The sequence below is a fragment of the Salvelinus sp. IW2-2015 genome, linkage group LG23 (assembly GCF_002910315.2).
Source record: "Salvelinus sp. IW2-2015 linkage group LG23, ASM291031v2, whole genome shotgun sequence".
NCBI classification, from domain to species: Eukaryota; Metazoa; Chordata; class Actinopteri; order Salmoniformes; family Salmonidae; genus Salvelinus; species Salvelinus sp. IW2-2015.
In genome coordinates this window covers 19,447,444-19,469,825 of record NC_036863.1, presented here as the reverse complement: position 1 = coordinate 19,469,825, position 22,382 = coordinate 19,447,444, and the positions used below count along the sequence as shown (strand labels likewise).

The 22,382-nt window shown below is 42.2% G+C and overlaps 2 protein-coding genes across 11 annotated transcripts in view; one reads left to right on the top strand and one right to left on the bottom strand.

Annotated features, from left to right (window-relative positions):
- Positions 1-276: 276 nt before the first annotated feature.
- rad51c (RAD51 paralog C) lies at positions 277-19,802 on the bottom strand. 3 transcript variants are annotated; one of them, XM_070434419.1, is made up of 11 exons: positions 18,889-18,996; positions 18,459-18,626; positions 18,171-18,311; positions 17,708-17,945; positions 17,457-17,614; positions 16,961-17,094; positions 16,499-16,630; positions 13,693-13,759; positions 13,272-13,332; positions 7,772-7,832; positions 277-651 (listed from the first exon to the last, which is right to left on the bottom strand). In XM_070434419.1, exons 3-11 carry the CDS (start codon positions 18,286-18,288, stop codon positions 526-528), a joined length of 1,095 nt encoding a protein of 364 aa, XP_070290520.1. In that variant the 5' UTR covers positions 18,289-18,311; positions 18,459-18,626; positions 18,889-18,996; the 3' UTR covers positions 277-525. The 3 variants fall into 3 exon arrangements, with proteins under 3 accessions (XP_070290520.1, XP_023823985.1, XP_023823984.1); XM_023968217.1 differs by lacking the exons at positions 18,459-18,626; positions 18,889-18,996 and adding an exon at positions 19,717-19,802; XM_023968216.2 differs by lacking the exon at positions 18,889-18,996 and having other exon boundaries at positions 18,459-18,777.
- The window catches only part of tex14 (testis expressed 14, intercellular bridge forming factor), a 25,698-nt gene continuing 22,108 nt past the window's right edge, over positions 18,793-22,382 (top strand). For 4 of the 8 annotated variants that reach the window (XM_070434414.1, XM_070434415.1, XM_070434418.1 and 1 more), the window contains exon 1: positions 19,081-19,782. In XM_070434414.1, the coding sequence (XP_070290515.1) occupies positions 19,656-19,782 (127 nt within the window). In that variant the 5' untranslated portion in view covers positions 19,081-19,655. Of the gene's footprint in view, positions 18,816-19,080; positions 19,783-22,382 lie in introns of those variants that run through there. The other 4 variants (XM_070434412.1, XM_070434411.1, XM_070434413.1 and 1 more) reach the window with 4 other exon arrangements.

Sequence of the window (22,382 nt, the reverse complement as noted above, 5' to 3'; positions counted from 1 at the left end):
TACTCAATGAGAGGGGGCAGCATTGAGCTAGCCTGCAACGGCACTTCCTGGAGCAGCTCAAACTGAGCATGTTATGCCTCCATGCAATGCCATCTTAACCGACTTCCTTTGTCCTCAATGCGCTTTTGTGTCTTCACATAGGAATTAATGGTGTCACGTGATTAATGGCTTTGTCCATTCCTACAATATATACAATCATTGGTAGAATTTATGCCAAGGCGTGTTGAAGCTGGTCTGGCGGCTTGTGGTGGCCCAACGCCCTATTAAGATACTATGTTGGTGTTTGTTTCCTTTATTTTTGCAGTGACCTGTACATGATAGTATAACATGCAGTAATTACAGGGCAGCTATTGACAGAGGCAAATATTGTATTTCAACTCAGTGTAAATACTGTACATTGTGTTGAGCAAAATATTCAGCAACAAACTGTGCAGACAAGAGTATATTGGGTTTTTGTTCTCCTAAGTATAATACCGTTCTAACAAAACAAAATTTCACATTCATGGTCTAAAACCACTAGTTTCCCTATGTTCTTGTAGATTGGTCCTCTTCCATCCGGGGACGCTTGCTCAAGCTTCCCGATTGTCTCACAGAGGGGTCATCTGACGCCTTTGGTTGGTCTGAGGGGGGCGCGTCTCGAAAGCCTTGACCCTGGGAGTGAGGAATTGGCCAAATATAAAGCATAACGATTTATTCCCTCAGCGGGGTTGTATAATCAGTTAACAGAACAAAAATTATAATATAAAATCATTTAAAGTAATAACATATTTCAAAGTGCAATATGACTGACATGTAGAAATTAGGTTTTTAAAAGTACATAACCATAAGAAAAGTCAGATATGTTATGAAACTTTAATATTGCTCTAAGTGGCTGGTACATGTTTCACTATGGGGTGCAATACCTTCCATTGCTCTGCAGGTCTGAGCTTTTTCTTCCACAGCTCAGTATTTTCTGTGTGTATTATGGCCATTTGTAGTGCTAGCCACAAAGTAGGTTTAGATTATGAAATTTTATTTGTCACATTTGCCAAATACAACAAGACTTCACCATGAAGTGCTTTCCCAATTCTAACTGCATTGCCCTTTCCCAACAATGCAGTTAGAATATTAGCAAATAGATAAGAAAAGATTAACACAAAACTATAATGAGGCTATATAAAAGCTACATACAAGGAGTTTCCTGTACAGAGTCAGTGTACTGGGGTACGAGGTAGTCGGAGTGACTGGTCCTAGATGGTCCTAGATGACAGGGAGCTTCGCCCCAGTGATGTACTGGGCTGTACGCACTACCCTCTGTAGCACCTTGCGGTCGGATTCCGAGCAGTTGCCATACCAAGCGGAGATGCAGCCAGTCAAGATGCTCTCAAATGGTGCAGCTGTAGAGCTTTGAGGATCTGGTGTGTTTGGACCATGATAGGTCCAAACACTACAGTGCCGTTGATGGGGGAATGCTCTTTTGTCTTGCTGACGTTGAGGGAGAGGTTGTTGTCCTGGCACCACACTGTCAGGCCTCTGACCTCCTCCCTGTTGTCGGTGATCAGGCCTACCACCGTCGCGTAGTCGGCAAACTTAATGATAGTGTTGGAGTCATGTGGGGCCACGTAGTCGTGGGTGAACAGGGAGTACAGGAGGGGGGTTAAGCACGCACCCCTGAGTGGCCCCCGTGTTGAGGGTTAGCATGGTAGATGGGTTTTTGCCTACCCCCACCTGGGAGAGACCCGTCAAAGCCCAGTATCCAATTGCAGAGGGAGGTGATTAATCCCAGGGTCCTTAGTTTAGTGATGAGCTTGGAGGGCACTATGGTGTTGAACGCTGAGCTTTAGTCAATGAACAGCATTCTCACGTAGGTGTTCCTTTTGTCCAGGTGGGAAAGGGCAGTGTGGAGTGCAATAGAGATTGCATCATTTGTGGATCTGTTGGGATGGTATGCTAATTGGAGTGGGTCCAGGGTATCTGGGATGACGGTGTTGATGTGAGCCATGGCCAGCCTTTCAAAGCATTTCATGGCTACAGATGCGAGTGCTACAGGGCGATAGTAATTTAAGACAGGTTTCCTTGGTGTTCTTAGGCACAGGGACTATGGAGGTCTGCTTGAAACATATGGGTATTACAGACTGGGTCAGGGAGAGGTTGAAAATGTCAGTGAAGACACGTGCCAGCTGGTCAGCGCATGCTCCGAGAATGCGTCCCGATAATCTGTCTGGCCCTGCGGCCTTGTGAATGTTAACCTGTTTAAAGGATTTACAGACTACAAAGAGCGTGATCACACAGTTGTCCGGAACAGCTGGTGCTCTCATGCATGGTTGTGTTTCTTGCCTAGAAGCAAGCATAGAAGACATTTAACTCGTCTGGTCGGCTTGCATCACTGGGCAGCCCGCAGCTGGGTTTCCCTTTGTAATTCGTGATGGTTTGTAAGCCCTGCCACATCCGACGAGTGTCAGAGCTGGTGTAGTAGGATTCGATCTTAGTCCTGTATTGACACTTTGCCTGTTTGATGGGTCATCGGAGGGCGTAGAGGGATTTCTTATAAGCGTCTGGATTTGTTTCCCGCTTCTTGAGAGCAGCAGCTCTAGCCTTTAGCTCAGTGCGGATGTTGCCTGTAACCCATCGCTTTTGGTTAGGGTATGTATGAGCACTACGGGGACAACGTTGTCCCCATAGTGCTCATACATACTTACTGAAGGGGTGACTTGTGGTAAACTCTTCAATGCCATCAGATGAATCCCGGAACAAATTCCAATCTGTGCTAGCGAAACAGTCCTGTAGCTTAGCATCCGCTTCATCAGACCACTTCCTTATTGAGCGCATAACTGGTATTCCTGTTTGAGTTATTGCTTGTATGCACGAATTAAGATGGAGTTATGGTCAGATTTCTTTGTGCAGAGTAGAAGTGATCTAGAGTTTCTCACCTCTAGTTGCACTGGAGACATGTTGGTAGAAATTAGGTGAAACAGATCTGTTTCCCTGCATTAAAATCCTTAGCCAGAAGGTGCAACTTTTCAACTGTCCTGCCGATACAGAATGTGAATATAATTTTAATTGACTCGAAGTAGGGCTGTGGCAGTGATTGTCAAGCAAATAACTGTCGGTCTCACGGTAATCGACCATTAATTAACAAACATATTTAGCATCCGTCTTCTTCTACATGCCATTTTAAAATCCATTATTTATTTATTTTACACAGGTCTAAAGAAGAATGATATGAAGAAAATGTAGTCTATTTCAGAAGGAAATAATTGCATACTCTGAGTTGTCCTTATGTTAGGTCCTGATGTGGCTATGCCAAATGGCTGTGGGCTACACTAGTACATTTAGCAGACAAGATTTTCTTATAATTCCGTGGAACTATTTTATATTATAGTATGAAGAATCCAATTGATCAAAGCTGAATAAAATACAAATATTTTCTCCAAAATGATGAGGGATTGCGCACACGCGGCTATTCTGTGTTGAGCGGTTAACAAATAAATAGGTAATCCTATATGCTTAATTTAGAGTAATTAATGTATGTCTACAAACGTTAGGCTGTATGTTTTGATTTTTAATACATTGTAAGGCTGCATGATGAGACTAATGATGATTTTAAAAACGTTGCTTGAAAGGCATGAGCTCTGCTTTGTATTTTGCACAGGCTGTACAGACATCAAGTCTCTCATTCACAATTTGACAAGCATTTGATAATGTTTCGAATTTCACAGCGGCATCCCCTTTGTGGCTGTAATGCACCATAAAAAGAGTGTGCTGCGCAATCCGAAGCGCCTTTCACTCACATGGCTCTCAGTCACGTGATCGCACAACTGCGAGCGTCCTTATCCAATTCCGAGGTGCATATTGAAGATATTGGAATAACTACCCACATTTACTTTGTCTGTCAACAAGATGAGTAGGCCTAACGAACAGAAAAAGCACTAACCTGTGTCAATCTACTATCCCCCATAGTACAAAAGTTGACCTATTCTATTCTGTGCAATAAATAAATAATCCAAAACATTCTGGGACAGTTGTGGGATACAATAGATCCCAAATTAATACAACCTCTAGCATAAAAAAAACGTTATGCATTGTGGCTGACGCAACAGATCAGAACATTTAGCTTAAAATATTGATAAACCATTAGGCTATTTCTTCATACTACAAGCGCAGCAATGCACACGTTAGTAGGCTATAAAACGCAAATGTTCCAATAGTGGAAAACACCATCATCAAAAGTGACCGCAAATGCAGTTATGCATGTAATGCTTTTATTATAAAGGTGCATTTTCATGGTGAAAATTATCTTCCCCAAACTTGAAACTCACTCACTGCTTATGTATGCCAGTTAAACTCTACACCCCTTGTAAAGCAGATTAAACGTGCTTAATTTGAATGAGTTATTTGGCCACTTTACTTGTGATACAAACATTAAAACATATAGGTCTATGGGCAAGGCTACATGAGGTGTGCAACTATGATTCGAACAAGTTGCAAAAAAAGAGGCATTGTTTATGCTTGGCATCATTCACAAATGATAATAATTCACAAGTGATAAATCCCCCATCAGATTATTCTTGATTTAATCTTGTCTTTACATATACGTATGACATTTGTTTTGATTTAGACTATTATCATGCACCAGTATTGAAACAGGGCCAGCGGGGATAAAAATGCATGTCATCTATGCAATTAAATAGTGAATGGAACTCTATCCTCCTGATTCCTGCTTATAAGCAAAAATTAAAGCAGGAAGCACCAGTGACTCGGTCTATAAAAAAGTGGTCAGATGAAGCAGATGCTAACCTACAGGACTGTTTTGCTATCACAGACTGGAACATGTTCCCGGGATTCTTCCGATGGCATTGAGGAGTACACCACATCGTCACTGGCTTTATCAATAAGTGCATCGAGGACGTCGTCCCCACAGTGACTGTACGTACATACCCCAACCAGAAGCCACGGATACAGGCAAAACATTCGCACTGAGCTAAAGGGTAGAGCTGACGCTTTCAAGGTGCGGGACTCTAACCCGGAAGCTTACAAGAAATCCTGCTATGCCCTGCGACGAACCATCAAACAGGCAAAGCGTCAATACAGGGCTAAGATTGAATCATACTACACTGGCTCCGACACTCGTCTTATGTGGCAGGGCTTGCAAACTATTACAGACTACAAAGGGAAGCACAGCCGCGAGCTGCCCAGTGACACGAGCCTACCAGACGAGCTAAATCACTTCTATGCTCGCTTCGAGGCAAGCAACACTGAGGCATGAATGAGAGCATCAGCTGTTCCGGACGACTGTGTGATCACGCTCTCCGTAGCCGACGTGAGTAAGACCTTTAAAGAGGTCAACATACACAAGGCTGCGGGGCCAGACGGATTACCAGGACGTGTGCTGACCAACTGGCAGGTGTCTTCACTGACATTTTCAACATGTTCCTGATTTAAGTCTGTAATACCAACATGTTTCAAGCAGACAACCATAGTCCCTGTGCCCAAGAACACAAAGGCAACCTGCCTAAATGACTACAGACCCGTAGCACTCACGTCCGTAGCCATGAAGTGCTTTGAAAGGTTGGTAATGGCTCACATCAACACCATTATCCCAGAAACCCTAGACCTACTCCAATTTGCATACCGCCCAAACAGATCCACAGATGATGCAATCTCTATTGCACTCCACACTGCCCTTTCCCACCTGGACAAAAGGAACACTTATGTGAGAATGCTATTCATTGACTGCASCTCAGYGTTCAACACCATAGTRCCCTCRARGCTCATCACTAAGCTAAGGATCCTGGGACTAAACACCTCCCTCTGCARCTGGATCCTGGACTTCCKGACGGKCCGCCCYCAGKTGGKGAGGGTAGRTAGCAACACATCTGCCACGCTGATCCTCAAYACTGGAGCTCCCCAGGGGTGYGTGCTCAGTCCCCTYCTGTACTCYCTGTTCACCYACGACTGCATGGCCAGGCATGACTCCAACACCATCATTAAGTTTGCAGACAACACAACAGTGGTAGGCCTGATCACCGACAACGACGAGACAGCCTATAGGGAGGAAGTCAGAGACCTGGCCGGGTGGTGCCAGAATAACAACCTATCCCTCAACGTAACCAAGACTAAGGAGAGGATTGTGGACTACAGGAAAACGAGGACCGAGCACGCCCCCATTCTCATTGACGGGGCTGTAGTGGAGCAGGTTGAGAGCTCCAAGTTCCTTGGTGTCCACATCAACAAACTAGAATGGTCCAAACACACCAAGACAGTCGTGAAGAAGGCACAACAAAGCCTATTCCCCATCAGGAAACTAAAAAGATTTGGCATGGGTCCTGAGATCCTCAAAAGGTTCTACAGCTGCAAAATCGAGAGCATCCTGACTGGTTGCATCACTGCCTGGTACGGCGATTGCTCGGTCTCCGATCGCAAGGCACTACAGAGGGTAGTACGTACGGCCCGGTACATCACTGGGGCTAAGCTGCCTGCCATCCAGGACCTCTACTTATGGTTACATTTGGTTGTTACCATTCCCCCCCCCTTTTTTCCCACCATAGTACTAGTTTTGACTAACCGGTGTCTGTATGTAGCCTCGCTACTTTTATAACCTTGCTACTGTATATAGCCTGTCTTTTTACTGTTGTTTTATTTATTTCTTTACCTACCTATTGTTCACCTAATACCTTTTTTGCACTATTGGTTAGAGCCTGTAAGTAAGCATTTCACTGTAAGGTCTACACCTGTTGTATTCAGCGCATGTGACAAATAAACTTTGATTTGATTAAGAGTCTTAAAGCTCAATTCAACCACAGCTGTTGGCATTGCAGTATTTATTATACACAGTCATACATCAACATAGTAGCTGTGTTCAAATACTCATACTAACTGTACTATTTGTGACGTAAATTGAGTATATAGTATGCTTATTGGTCATAGTATGAATATAGTTAGTAGTATCCCAAAAGTTCACGGATGTCGTACTAACATTCGCCAAAATACCAAGTATTCAAGCAGTGGACACTATTTCTGTGCTTTTAGGACCCATAATGCAATTCAGAAAATGGGCGTGGCTTCACAACATTTTCAAATTTGAAGAAAATGGCTGCCGAAGTCCGATGAAAGCGGATACAAATTTATTGCTTTAACCAATTATGACAAATGTTAAGAAAATGCAGAGCAATGTAATAAAGTAATGAGTGTGTTCTCTGAAAGCTCCGAGAGCGAAACGCTCTGAATTGACAAACTCCCAGAGCGCACTCTAGCACTCCAGATTGAATTTATGAACACACCCGAAATCGTAAAATGTCTAGCTAGTCATTTGTTATGTTAACAAGCTAGCAAGAGGTTTCATCGCAACAGCATCAACTTCTGGTAGACAGGCGAAGTGCTAGTACGCTCAACTGAAACGATACTGTTCGTTTACAGTATACTAAAATTAACTAATAGTATATACTCAATATGGCATTTCGAACACAGCTAGTGTATTTTCCCCCAGTAATCAAACTATATCCAAAATGGTTTTAGGGGCTGTAAACATTCCAAAAAGACCCCTCACAGAGGCGATGCCTCCAGTTTTCCAGGTGCAAAATAGTTTGTACACAAAGTTATTGCATAAACAACATACATTTGGCCCAACTCCTTTCCTTCATTACCACTGGTTTGGAAGGACAATATAGATAAAAGCAATATGGTTGGAAGTGGACTAACCAATTTTTTCACCAATCACTGATCATGATGGACAGGAGGTGGGGAAAGGAAGCCATTTGAGAGTGTTGGGAGAAAGCCAGTGTTGTGTACTCACAGTGATCTGGTAGGGTACTGTGGCCTCCCTTTGGCTGGGCGACTTGTACAGGGATGCAAGTCTAGGAGAAGGAAACAGAGGTGAGGACAGGGTACTAAACTAACTTTTGTTTAGAACAAAAATAATAATTTACAATGGTCTGTGTCTCATAATAATTTACAATGGCCTGTGTCTCATCACCTGCATTCCATACAGAACAAGGCTAATAATGAACAGCTATTTTTTTTTWATTAGCATGCCCTTGTGTTCTTACATTGATTTGGATATATTTACTGTAACAACAAAAGGGACTTAAAATAAAAAGTGCAAAATGTATTTATTGCAGATTTCAAAACACCACGTGTTATTTTCTGCGAAATCCTCTAGAGGGGGCAGAATAAAATAAAATATATCAAAACTATACCACGGACAAATAGAAAGCGGGGAGAAGGTCTAATTTCTCAATTTTTTGTAGTTTCTTTAATAGAACATCCCATTCTTGTTTTTAAGTCCACAACAATGCATAAACCACATTTTGGGACCATTTTTTAGGTCTGGGAAAAATGAAAATGGTGTAGTTATTACCCTTTAATTCAGGTGCGCACCAGCCAGACAGTGGTGTGGCTAGAGGTTTCTGTAGAGCACGTGGTGGCGTTTTCAAAACAAATGGGCACCGGATCCTAATCTGATGTATTCTGCCTAAAACAAAATCTCTTGCATAGTTCGTTTTGTTATGTTGCATTGAAAGTAGCTAACATTGCGTTGATTCGATCACAATTGCCACAGTAAAGGGAAACGTTGATAGGGTTAAGAGGGAAAACTCTAGAACAGTGGTCACCAATCATGTAGATCTTGGCTTGCATTTTGATTCAAAGTGATCTTGACTCAAAAAAGGTTGGTGACCACTGTTCTAGAGTTTTCCCTGTTAACACTATCAACCTTTCCCTTTACTGTGGCAATTGTGATCGAATCAACGCAATGTTAGCCACTTTCAAGGCAGCAAAACAAACTATGCAAGAGATTTTGTTGTAGGCAGAACGCATCAGAGTAGGATTCTACTGTATTGACACGCATTACTCAGCCCGTACTCTACATAGACCGGTGCAGCATAAACAATCAGATGCAGTAGGCCTATATGCAAACAGACCATTGCCATATATGGATCTGTGCCATTTACTTTGATCTGGACTGTGTTTACAGCATGAGCGGCCGTGAGTAGATGCGCTTGTTTTGAGATCAAAGCGAGAGCTACATGTAGCCATGTCTGCACAATTTGTTCATATTCTTTGCTAGTTAGTTATTAGCCCAGGTATAGATAATTTGTAGTCAGCAATGGAGGAGTGATTGCATCCTACAAGAGCACAACATTTATACATTTYTAGACATCTTTGAAAAGCGTGTCAGGTAAAGAGCTTTTTTTTGTCTTAAAGGGGCAGTGTTGTATTTTGAGACAGTTTATGCAAGCCTAAGTAGCCAATAGACAGAGGGTAACATAAGCAGTCTGATTCTCTGTAATAATGGTATGGGACTAATAATGCATTTTATTTTGTAAAGTGGTTCCTTGCCAACACCACAACATTCTCAGTCACCTCTTTGTCTGAAGGACAAGTGGATAAACAGGTTAAGGCCTGCATGTTTTTGTTTTTTTAAGTCTCATGTAATGTAGGGCTACATTGAACACATTGGTTGCTACTGTAGGCTGAATGAGAACAGCTATTTCCATGTTAAAGGATGCATTTTCCCCATCGTTTTTGATGGTAGGCCACTCTGGTAGGCCTACATGGCCACTGTTAAAACGGGTACAGCCTCAGTGTCTACAGTAAACGCACACTGGAAGTTGGACAGAATTTTCACAATGTTCATGTTTGCGCTCAGCAGACCTCAAATTTGCTCAGTGCTGACATTTTTTTAGGGAACATTGGTCCCAATAACCTGATGGAATTCAGTTAATTCTCACAATATGCTGTTCAGAGAATCAATCATAGGATCATATGAATTTGGAGCATTCACATAAAAAAAAAGAAGGTCATTTCTTTCCATTATGGATACATTTAAGAAAAGTGATTCTGCATTCTTGGTCTTCACCTTTACCAAAGATGGTGATTTGGAGTTTGTATCATTATGATTACACCTTTTAGTTTTGTTTGGGGCTGATGAAAAAGCAGCCCGTTTGTACAAATGGTTCTGCATTCCATGTTCGTTCTTATGGAGCCGGTGTTTCTTGGAGCGTTGGCCATGTCAATGTGGTTTCTTGCTAGGATATCAAGACAGCTGGAACGTTTGATAGGACAATTTAGAACTTTCAAATTCCAAGAGAGAATAGTTAGTTGTCAATGTTTCTCATGTAATTTATCATTTTTAATCTTGATAAGCCCATGGATGTGTAACAAAAAACAGGACCCACAGAGAAACTCATTGGCCGTTCACCCCCCTCCCTCCCCTACCCCCTACACTATAATTACAGGGTTGGAGCATAATGGAGTTTCTTAAGCAGCATTTWAAAAAATATATATATATAAAAGTATGATTTTTTTACAACGTAAAACAAGTAACCATTTGACATTTGTAGTTTAGCTAGCAGACTTGATGAATTAGGGTGGGTAATGAAGGAAAAAAGTTAACAGATATGCAAGCCTAAATAGTGAAATAGGATCATGTAGCTGTAAATCCATTTATTAGCAATATAGTGCACTTGATTTGCTCTCTGGGCCCGCCAGGAAGGCAGAGTTTGTACAGTTGAAGTCGGAAGTTTACATACACCTTAGCCAAATACATTTAAACTCAGTTTTTCACAATTCCTGACATTTAATCTTAGTAAAAATATTTAATTTAAGAATGTGAAATGTCAGAATAATAGTAGAGAATTATTAATTTCAGCTTTTATTTCTTTCATTACATTCCCAGTGGGTCAGAAGTTAACATACACTCAATTAGTATTTGGTAGCATTGCCTTTAAATTATTTAACTTGGGTCAAACATTTCGGGTAGCCTTCCACAATAAGTTGGGTGAAATTTGGGCCATTCCTCCTGACAGAGCTGGTGTAACTAAGTCAGGTTTGTAGGCCTCCTTGCTCGCACACGCTTTTTCAGTTATGCCCACAAATTTTCTATAGGATTGAGGTCAGGGCTTTGTGATGGCCACTCCAATACCTTGACTTTGTTGTCCTTAAGCCATTTTGCCACAACTTTGGAAGTATGCTTGTGGTCATTGCCCATTTGGAAGACCCATTTGCAACCAAGCTTTAACTTCCTGACTGATGTCTTGAGATGTTGCTGATATATCCACATAATTGTCCTTCCTCATGAAGCCATCTATTTTGTGAAATGGATATAATCCGATTACAACCTCATTGATGCTTGATGAGCAATGTCCAAAAGGCAAACAAGTACACTTTCTACTCAGAGCCCGACCGATTTATTGGTTCACCAATATAAAAAAATATATTTCAAAAATTGGCCGATATTAGCCTTTTACAGATGCATTTGTATCAGTGTTAAATCCAAACTAGCCAGTTATTTAGACCACGTAGAAGCTCACACGACAAAGATGCATGCTAGATTCCAAAAATATATATTTTTTATCACAGATTATTACAAAAAAATACATGGATCATAATCGTATCCAGAAAATTGCCCATATCCGTTATGATACTTGTTTTGTCCGACTACTCAGCACTCCCCTAATGACTAGGCACATTCTTTTCACTGGCACCCTTGCGACCAATTCAGAATGTGTCGCACTGCCAAATCAAACAGTTGCAAATGTGGCTGTTTTGGGCGTAGTATCAAACCCTGGGTGAGGAGCTGCAGTCTTTCACAAGGGCAAGACACATGTCAACACCTCATAAAAACAGCCATTCATATAGAACATGATGTTAGTCATCCTGTCCATTTCTCATTTAGTGGAGAGCGGGAGGGAGAGGGGTTAGCAAGTGTGTGCTGCCATTCAAACAGAGTGAGGATAAACTACAGTGCACAATGACACACTAAAGAAGAGCTGTGCCGCCGGCAACCAAAAGACCTTGGGCTTTATAGACACTGAGCTTTTCTCCACTGACTGATAGGCAGCAGCAGCCATTGTAGTGAGAAAGCCATTTGRCAAAAGGCAGGCTGGCTCCATCTGCAAAGTGATGCACTTTACCTCCAACTACTGTAAGTGTTTGAGCAGTAGCACACTCAAACACACACTTACGCCAGCCAGGCCTGAAAAGTGTCCATTGGAACCAAGGGACCACAGCACCCAAGACTGGCATTTCACTTTGGGAGGGGTGCGCAGGACTGTGTTTATGCTTGGATATGAATCTGTCAATATGTCAAAATGAAAACTACATTTACGATAATGCACTAGCTCTGGACCAAAACTTCAAACACGAAACAGTCATTTTTTCAGAGCAGGCTGAACTTCACTTATGAAAAACAAACAAATCTGAAGAATGTGACATTGCCTCCCATTGTTATTCTAGAGTATTTTGGGGGGCTTTTGAGCTTTCGAGCTTTCAGAGAAAAATAAGTAGAGCAGCCTCTCTTACGTAAGGCTTGAAAAAAAAGTTGGACATACAGATTCATGCAGTCTCCTCTGAACAGTTGATGTTGAGATGTTTCTGTTAGTGTGTGTGTTATATATAAAAAACTAGTCACGACCCCACAATAGTTCAAATGACAATAATCCAGTAAAACTGTAAAAAGTGTGATATCATTTGAGCTTTGGAAACAAGTACTTCCATCGTTTCACAGGAGCCTTGCAAAATAAGCTTTCCCTCAATGAACCAGCGTTAAAGAATTGTTAATTTACATATAGATTTTGATTGTCCAACATTAGTTTTATTTAATTTTTTCATTTTGTTGCCCCCTAGAGTGGCCTCTTTCCACTGCCGTGGTGCTGAATCGCAGCGGCAATGGGGCGGGCTGGCCCTGGTTTTCGTAGACAGCAGTGTTTTGTTCATGCCAAGGCTAAATTAAATTAGAGAGCCCTAGACTGTATTTGAAAACAGCTGTGTTTTTTTATTTATTAATTAAAATGTTCAAACAAATAGCCTATAGGACAGGTCGTTCGCAAATTATATTACACAAATATTATATTTTGAAGTTGTGTTTCATTACTGTGTAGGCAACTTGTTCTTCTAGGCTAAATATATATTTCCCCCAATGATATTCAGTTATGATTTAAAGCAGGGATGAATATGCATCGGGCAATGTTTTGTTTTTCAATAAAACTGGTCATGTGGATATAAGAACGTTGTTCTATATTATAACTTTACAGGCTAATTTATATTCTGTTAAGATGAATTACAATAATCTACATATGATTTTGAGCACCGTGGGTGGACGCCCTAATGCGTTACGCACCTAATGCAAATGGAAGTCCGGTAATTTCTCAAATGTTTGGTAAATGTAAATCTTGCTGGTCACGTTGTCCAGTGCCACATTTTCCTAACAGAAACCCTGGCAGGGACAAATAATTGTGGTAGCATGTAGGCTTCCTTCAAGAGACCATCCATGTAAAGGGGTGTTAGTACAGTACCTGTGTGTGCCCTCCCAGTGTAGGATGAGTCTCTGTGTAGCAGCGTGACCCCAGCTCTCACCTGCAGATTTACAAGTCCACAGACAACCACACAGAGCCATGTTAATCACGTCTACAATCAGTGACCTAACCCCGTGCATCATCAACACGCTCACATTTAACAACAGTTACTTAGCACAGCCACACATGACACTGAGAAATATTTATGAGCCATTGGCAGACAGGCGAAAGCTAATGGTACAGTATGGTAAATGAATTGGGTTTAAAAATTGGGAGAAGTATATGACTGGCTGAATTGCAAAATGTACTGTAATTCTTGGCCCTAACCATTTGTTACATAATTTTCATGTACAGTTTAAGGGGAGGTAGGTATTATTGTTTGTAGCATCTACAGTCAGTGCATCACAACAATCCTTCTCACCTAAGGCAGGAACAAGCTTCGATTGGCCACTCCAAACCTTTGTAGTCATCTGATTGGTAAGAATGACCTAAACACGAAGGAAATGGAAGTTTCAAGAGTTATATTATTCCAAGTCAGTATACCTATCACTTTTCACAAATTGCTTGAATGTATTGCCTCCACAATTTATTTATTATGATCCCATTAGCCAACGCCAATGACGACAGCTAGTCTTACTGGGGTCTGACATATATGAAAAAGACTACAGACGAGACTTTACAATTGATATAAATTTAAAAACATTAACATGTAGTGTGTGTGCATCTAACAGTTACTCCGTACTGGGGCGGCAGGTAGCCTAGTGGTTAGAGCGTTGGACTAGTAACCGAAAGGTTGCAAGATTGAATCCCCAAGCTGACAAAGAAATCAAATCTGTCGTTCTGCMCCTGAACAAGGCAGTTTACACACTGTTCCTAGGCCGTCATTGAAAATAAGAATTTGTCCTTAACTGACTTTCCTAGTTAAATAAAAGGTAAAAATATAAAATAAAAAAACAAGTAGGTTGCATTGGGGAGAGGCATTGCGCCTTGGTGTTGCTTTATTGGTTTTTTGAAACAAGGTTTGCTGTTCACTTGCGCTATATAAAAGATGGTAGTTTCATGCATTCATGGCTCTGTATCATACTGTACGTTTCCTTTAATTTGTTGTGGACCTGGGTATTGTTAAAAGACCTCTGGTGTCATAAGTGTGCGTATCAGTGCTGTGTGTGAGTCGACTATGAAAACAAATTTGGAATTTCAAACAAAATGTTTCTTAAAAAAACAAGTGACGCAGTCCGTCTTTCCTCAACTCTTAACCAAGAGAGACTGGCGTGCATAGTATTAATATTAGCCCTCTGATTACAATGAAGAGCAAGACGTTGTTCTGGGCCAGCTGCAGCTTAACAAGGTCTTTCTTTGCAGCACTTGACCATATGACTGGACAATAATCAAGATAAGATAAAACTAGGGCCTGCAGGATTTGCTTTGTGGAGTGCGGTGTCAAAAAAAGAGTCCTTTCTCCCCAAACAGACCTCTCATCCATCTTCATAACCATTGAATCTATATGTTGATGTAAGGTAACACCAGGTAAGTCAGTCTCCTCAACTTGTTCAACAGCCACACCATTCATTACCAGATTCAGCTGAGATCTAGAATGATTTGTACCAAATACAATGCTCTTAGTTTTAGAGATGTTCAGGACCAGTTTTTTACTGGCCACCCATTCCAAGACAGACAAACTCTTTGTTAAGGGTTTCAGTGACTTTATTAGCTGATGTGTACATTGTTGAATCATCAGCATACATAGACATGCATGCTTTGTTTAATGCCAAAGGCAGGTCATTGGTAAAAATATAAAATATTAGAGGGCCCAGAGAGCTGCCCTGCAGTATACCACACTTAACATGTTTGACATTAGAGAAGCTTCCATTAAAGAAAACTCTGAGTTGTATTTGATAGACAGCTCTGAATCCACTATATGGCAGAGGTTGAAAAGCTATAATACATTTTCTCAACAGGTTATGGTCAATCATATCAAAGGCTGCACTGAAATCTAACATTACAGCTCCCTCAATCTTCTTAGTATGAATTTATGTGCAATATTACAGTATTTAGACCCAGCTTTGGGAACTTTGGCTTTCCTGGATATAGCCACTATATTGTGATCACTGCATCCAAATGGGTACGGATACAGCTTTAGAACAAAGTTATACAGTATTTGTATAGATGTGATGAATACATGTGGATGATCTTCCTGTAGTGTTTGTAAACACCCTGGTAGGTTGATTAATAACCTGAACCAGATTACACACACTAGTTACAGTGAGAAGCTTCATCTTGAGCGGACAGCTTGATGAGAACCAGTCAATGTCCCCACTGCTAGGCTAGCTTGATAGGCGGCTAGGCTAGCTTGATAGGCGGCTAGGCTAGCTCCTCAGACCTGGCAGGATCAATGAACAGATCATAGCAGTCCAAGCAACTGATGCCAACCAGCGTCACGTGATCCAAACTCAAAAAGGTAGCTAGCTAGTAACCAAACTTTTTCAATAGACTTTCAAAACAAACTGAGCTTTCCCTCATTCAACAGGAAGATTATGTTGAATGCGGTTTGTCAACAACACTATTTTCAAATCAACACTTATCCCTTGTTTAAAGAATTAACTAATATCAAGTTGCCACTTTTGAAAAGGAACATTAAACAAGCCCCTGTAGGGATCCAAATTGGTACAGGTTGTTCCTGAGTGCAAATAAGCAACAAATTACTAGAACAAAGTGAATTTGCTCCATGTACCTTAAGAGAACTCTTTGCTGATTTAAAAAAATACTGTCCAGCGTCATTCTGGCACAGAGCGGATGTCCCATTTAGACCTCAATCTACCTGGCCGCTTAAATCAGCATTGCACTTATAAAATGTCTCTGTACTATACATTATAGTAGTTTGCAAGAGGGAGCGGGCMGATAGGCTCTATAAAGGGAGGATGTGGTTATCACTGGACTCTTTATAGTTGTTGTTTCCCTTCTCTATGAGCTTTTATTAAGTAATGAAAATAATTGTCATCAGATAAAAAGAAGGGTTAAGACAGGATAGATAAGAAATGAGTGCACGTTGGTAAGTAGGGTTGCAAAATTCCAGGAACCTTCAATACATTTCCTGGTTTTCTCAAAATCCCGGTTGGAGAAAAAACAGGGAATTTATTGAAAATTCACAGAATTTTGCAACCCTATTGGTGAGGCAACATCTGGGGTCTTTGACACTAGGCTAAGTGGACAAGGGTCACAGGTCATACCGCGACATTGTGATTGGTGGCCATCTGGATGAGCCGCTGGGCGAGGCCGTTCAAGAGGCGGGTCCTCTGGGAGAGGTCATCAAAGTCATGGCGAAACGAGAAGGCAATGCTGTCAATCACCACCAGCCGGACCTGGATTGGATTAACAAAGGTGCCCAAGTTACCATCCAAAAGCCACAAGCAAATGAGTTGCAGATTTACATTGGAACATGGTTTCTGCTAAGTATTTTATTAATGCTGTCTTTGAGGTTTCAATGTTCCTAATTTTTTGTTAGTTATGCTATTTTGCTCCAGCCAATCCGGAAATCTAGCCGTCAACATTTTCTATGAGCATTTCAGTTAAGAAATTCCTTTTCGACTCGGAACAGAGCCAAACCCAACATGGAGGTTGTAGAAATAACCCCTTTGGATTTGATTGGTTGGCTGTTTTGGGATCAGTGACGTATTGGTGGGGATTGGTACCCCAGGGTGCTGGGCCAGGAAGTCAGCCAGGAGGTATGTCTCTGCCAACAGCTCCACGTAGTCATGGCAACGGACAAGGAATAAGTTGGAGAGGATTGTTTCCACAGTGAACCCCTTCAAGGCTTCCTGCTGTTCTGGAAAAGGAAAAAAGATAGAACACAGCAGACAGTAAACTACAAAACGTTTCCAATAGGCTTGAATCTAAGACAGAACCCCTTTTTCTCTCTAGTGTTGTTCATTTTGTGAAGAATCGACCAACCAGCGATTGAATGCATGCACCAGTACTGTTGATCACAATATGTGAGCATTTACAAAATACTATCTCATTCTTCATAGACTAGTATACATTTTATATGTGTATGACAACATAGCGATACCGATGTAATAAATGCATTCAATGTTTTGAAGTCTTTATAAGCACTAAATAGATGCTTCACAAATCAGTTATAAGTAGTCCTACATGGGTGATTGCTTTTGTTCTGTCCTACTTAGTTACCTGAATCCTCTGCTAGAAGCCCACAGTGCTCCACAGCTGCCTGCGCTAGGTCCACAGCCCTCTGGACCAGGAAGCTGCCCTCTGTGTCTATGTACAGAGACTTGCCTCCCAACCCCCCAAAACACACAGGGATCTGCACATCTACTGACAACTGGATACTGAGGGACACAAAGTTATTGTGCTATTACTACAATATAACAAACAGATGAGTAAGTTGAGTAACTCTTCCACACAGAGGTACCAGTGCTTACCAGAGCTGGGTCTTTCCCACCCCAGGCGCCCCGCAGACCTCAGTGGTCTTTCCAACTGGCATGCCCCCTCCCAGGGCCATATCCAGTGCTGAGCAGAAAGTGACTATAGTGCCCAGCTCCTGCTCTCTCCCCAGAAGTTCCAGGGCTGTCAGCCTGCCTGCTGCTGCCCTCTCCTGGCCAAGCTCACACCTCATAGCCTGCAGCACCTCTACTGCCTCCTCCTGGGAGATGCAGGCCTCTACAATAACAGGGATGGAGAGGTTGATGAAGAGGACAAGCTTGAAGGGTAGAAATATAATGGACTATGAGACGCATTGTAAAATAAAGTTAGCAGGTACCACATATTGGCAATAATACATATGAGTTATTTAGGTGTAATGCATTTCACCCGGTATATGGCCTGTAACTGTATTATAACCTACTACTGTAATGACAACATCAATAACAGTGACTGGTTGGCTACCTTTGCTGAGTTGGAGAGGTCGCAAGTCACACAGGTCTGCAGCAGAAAGAAACCCAGCATTGAGGAGTTTCACTTTGACAGACGGCGCAATGGCGTAGCTCGACACATCCCTCTGCATATTTCGCTTATCGTTTCAGCGACCTGAATGAAATTGACACAGGCAGACAACTTCAAAAGCTAGCAAGCCACTTGGCGTTACTTTGTTTGATACATTAAACCCGTTTCTAACTCCTCCATGTAAATGCGTAGCCCCGAAAATAGTTTCATTTAACTATTTTTTCCTCTTACCTCCTCAGCAAGCCAAGTTTTACATCTGCTGGAGTTAGCTGCTAGTTAGCGATGAGGAAACCAATTTCCAAGTACATAGCTGGAGCCATTTTCATGAATCCCTCCAAAATGTGTTTACTAGCGCCACCCATCCACACACGTCATTACATTACACCGTGTTGTCAATTACTGTAAACCCACAACCAAGGAAAATAAATGTAAGAACTGTTTTATTTATTTTTTWACAGAAAAGTTTGATTTCGTTTACATATTTAAATTTGGGTATTTTGTTCCATTTGTGGGAATCCTGTTTCCATCACAGTAGGTGGAGGAACGCAGATTAAATTGTGCGATCGCCAATATACCATAGAAGGAGATGTAAGAATAAGCACAGTACATTTGACACATTGTAATTGGCTGCCTTCACTTCAAAAACATTAATTTACTTAACTGTAATGCTGCAAAGCAATCATGAAAATAGCAATCATTGACATATCTGTAAAATAGTTTCCACAAATCTGGTTGGTTGCCTTTAAACCAGCTTTCCAAACTCTGTCCTCGGGAACCCAAGCGGTGAACGTTTTGTTTTCTACCCAAACGCTACTATAAACGCTACTATGATCAAAACTAGATGATTACCGGTAGTTGATTATTTGAATCAGCTGTGTCGTAATAGGGCAAAAACCAAAACGTGCACTGAGTTTGGGAAACCCTGTAGTAACCCGTCTTCTTGGCACTAAGGACCACCATATGTAAACATTCAAGGCTCTTGTGGTAGCTAAACTAACAGATACGTGTCATATGCTTGTGATCTGCTTTTCTATTATGGCATTTCGACTTTTCCGTAAAGTTAACAATCTTTTTGTTCCCTAAATTATTTTTAGTTGGTCGGCTCGTGATGCTTAATTTACTGTGAGAGATTCGACGCTCGTGCTTAGTCTGATGATCAGCTAACTAGTTACTACGAATTCGGTAAAGTACTTTTCGCTAATTAAGTTTATATTAATTTCATACTAAACACCTTAAACTTAACAATTTCAACTACTAAATATATCGACGAACCCATAGTTGGTTAACTGGTTGTCATTGGTCGTTAATTAGCTAGTTAGACGGCTAATGTGTTAGCTAGCTTGCTAGCCAACTAACTGACATTCGGCAGTTTTTACTGCAGGGACCCCCCGTTGGTAGTTGGAACTCCGTGGCAGTGAATGGAGCAGGATGGCTGCTTTGCCTGTTCCCTGCCCAGTGCGATTGGGGATCGTGAAGAATGGAGGCCTACCTGCTCAGTTGCATATGTACACCCTGCAGAAGAATCTGCACAAGATGGAGAAGCTGCTCAAGAAAGGTAAAACTACAACACAACAGTAATGTTGCATGAGTAAGCATTTTTCATCCCTACCATAGACTAACGTTATATGGATGATCCCTGAACCAGAATCTGGCTTTAGTTAGGAGACGTTGACATGGTGAATATCCTTTAAGCACAAATTATCAAAGAACCTACCACGTACAACCCTAAATCTGTAAACACGGGCACCCTCATAGATATCATCCTGACCAACCTGCCCTCTAAATACATATCTGCTGTCTTCAACCAGGATCTCAGMGATCACTGCCGCATTGCCTGCGTCAAGTAATGGGTCCACGGTTAAACGACCACCCCTCATCACTGTCAACCGCTCCTTAAACAATTCAGCGAGCAGGCCTTTCTATTCGACCTGGCCCGGGTATCCTGGAAGGTTATTGACCTCCTTCCGTCAGAGGATGCCTGGTTGCTCTTTAAAAGTGCTTTCCTCACCATCTTAAATAAGAATGCCCCATTCAAAAAATGTAGAACTAAGAACAGTCTGGGGTGAACCCTTGGTTCAGTCAGACGTCTTTTGTCCTGTCGTGTCCCTTATATATTTTTTTTTTACATCCTTTTCTTCGGATATCTTTTAAAAATATGTTCCTACACTTCAACTTCTAAATACTCTCCTGCAACCCGCCTCACCCTATGTGGCGTGGATCTGCTTTTTTCTAAAGTATTTCTTTTTACTTCAGATCTGGAATCCCTCAACTGAAGCTAGCCAACTAATTACCTACCAGCTATCAGTTAGCAAACCATTGCTAGCGGTCATCAGCTAAGCTTTAGCTCGGAAAGCTCTCGCCAGTTTGAACAACGTGACTCAAACCAGAGCATAAAGGACCTATTTCTCCATATCCTCGGATTCCTACCGCAAACTCTGAACATTTTCATCTGGATCCTCACAACTAGCTAACTGCAATCCCGGGTGTCCACTCCTGGCTAGCGTTTCCATCTCGGAGCAAGCACCAATTAGCCTGAAGCTAGCCCGGCCAGGGCTCCTGTGCTAACACCGAAGCCCACTCCTTGGCTACAATATCCGGACCCCTTCTACTGCCGGTACGGGGCACGGAACCCCACCGATCCTCTACGACTGGAATACCGACATAATCTGCCTGAGGATTCCAACAGGCCCCTCAGGAGCGACGCCCGCTGAAAGCCCATTCTGCTGGCCTGCTAGCTACCTAGAGCTACTTGGAACCCTACTAACTCCGACTGGTCTATCAACGTCACCGCACAAAGAGGCAAAAACAGACTTACCCCCATCGCGACATCCCCCAAAGGCTAACTTGCCAGCCCCGGTCTACTAACTGCTAGCTTGCCTGCCACGGTCTGCTTGCTTGCTAACCCTGTCTGCTAACTGCTTGCTTGCTAACCCGGTCTGCTAACTGCTATCTTGTTTAGCCCCGGCCTACTAACTGTTAGCGTGTTAGCATCGGCCTGCTAACTGTCTGAATCGCCGTGTTCCCAATCAGCCCAGCCACTCACTGGACCCATATGTTCACTTGGCTACGCATGCCTCTCTCTAATATCAATATGCCTCGTTCATTACTGTCCTGGTTAGTGATTACTGGCTTATTTCACTGTAGAGCCTCTAGKCCTGCTCAATATGCCTTAACCAACCATGTTGTTCCACCTCCTACATATGCGATGACATCACCTGGTTTAAACGTCTCTAGAGACTATATCTCTCTCATCATTACTCAATGCCTAGATGTACTCACATCCTACCTTACCTTTGTCTGTACACTATGCCTTGAATCTATGCTATCGTGGCCAGAAACCTGCTCCTTTTACTCTCTGTTCCGAACGTGCTAGACGGCCAGTTCGTATAACATTTAGCCGTACCCTTATCCTACTTCTCCTCTGGTGATGTAGAGATTAATCCAGGTCCTGCAGTGCCTAGCTCTACTCCCCAGGTGCTCTCATTTGTTGACTTCTGTAACCGTAAAAGCATTGGTTTCATGCATGTTAACATTAGAAGCCTACTCCCTAAGTTTGTTTTACTCACTGCTTTAGCACACTCTGCCAACCCGGATGTCGTATCTGAATCCTGGCTCAGGAAAACCACCAAAAACCTTAATCTCCATCGCTAACTACAACATTTTCCGCAAAGATAGAACTGCCAAAGGGGGCGTTGTTGCAATCTACTGCAAAGATAGCCTGCAGAGTTCTGTATTACTATCCAAGTCTACCCAAACAATTCGATCTTCTACTTCTAAAAATTCACCTTTCCAGAAACAAGTCTCTCACTGTAGCCGCTTGCTATAGACCTACCTCTGCCCACAGCTGTGCCCTCGATACCATATGTGAATTGGTATCCCCCATCTATCTTCTGAGCTCGTGCTACTAGGTTACCTAAACTGGGACATGCTTAACACCCCGGCCATCCTACAATCCAAGCTTGATTCCCTCAATCTCACACAAATGATCAATGAACCTACCAGGTACAACTCCAAATCTGTAAACACAGGCAACCTCATAGATGTCATCCTAACTAACTCGCCCTCCAAATACACCTCTGCTGTTTTCAATCAAGATCTCAGCGATCACTGCCTCATTGCCTGCATCCGTAATGGGTCTGCGACCAAACGACCACC

Excerpts from the sequence above, each read along its gene's own strand:
- rad51c (XM_023968217.1), bottom strand. The coding sequence starts at position 18,288 with ATGCAGAGGGATGTGTCGAGCTACGCCATTGCGCCGTCTGTCAAAGTG. Across the intron at positions 13,333-13,692 it reads GAAGCTTGTTCCTGCCTTAG|GTGAGAGCTGGGGTCACGCT; the intron begins GTGAGAAGGATT and ends GTAAATCTGCAG. Across the intron at positions 7,833-13,271 it reads CACTGGGAGGGCACACACAG|ACTTGCATCCCTGTACAAGT; the intron begins GTACTGTACTAA and ends TCCTTCTCCTAG.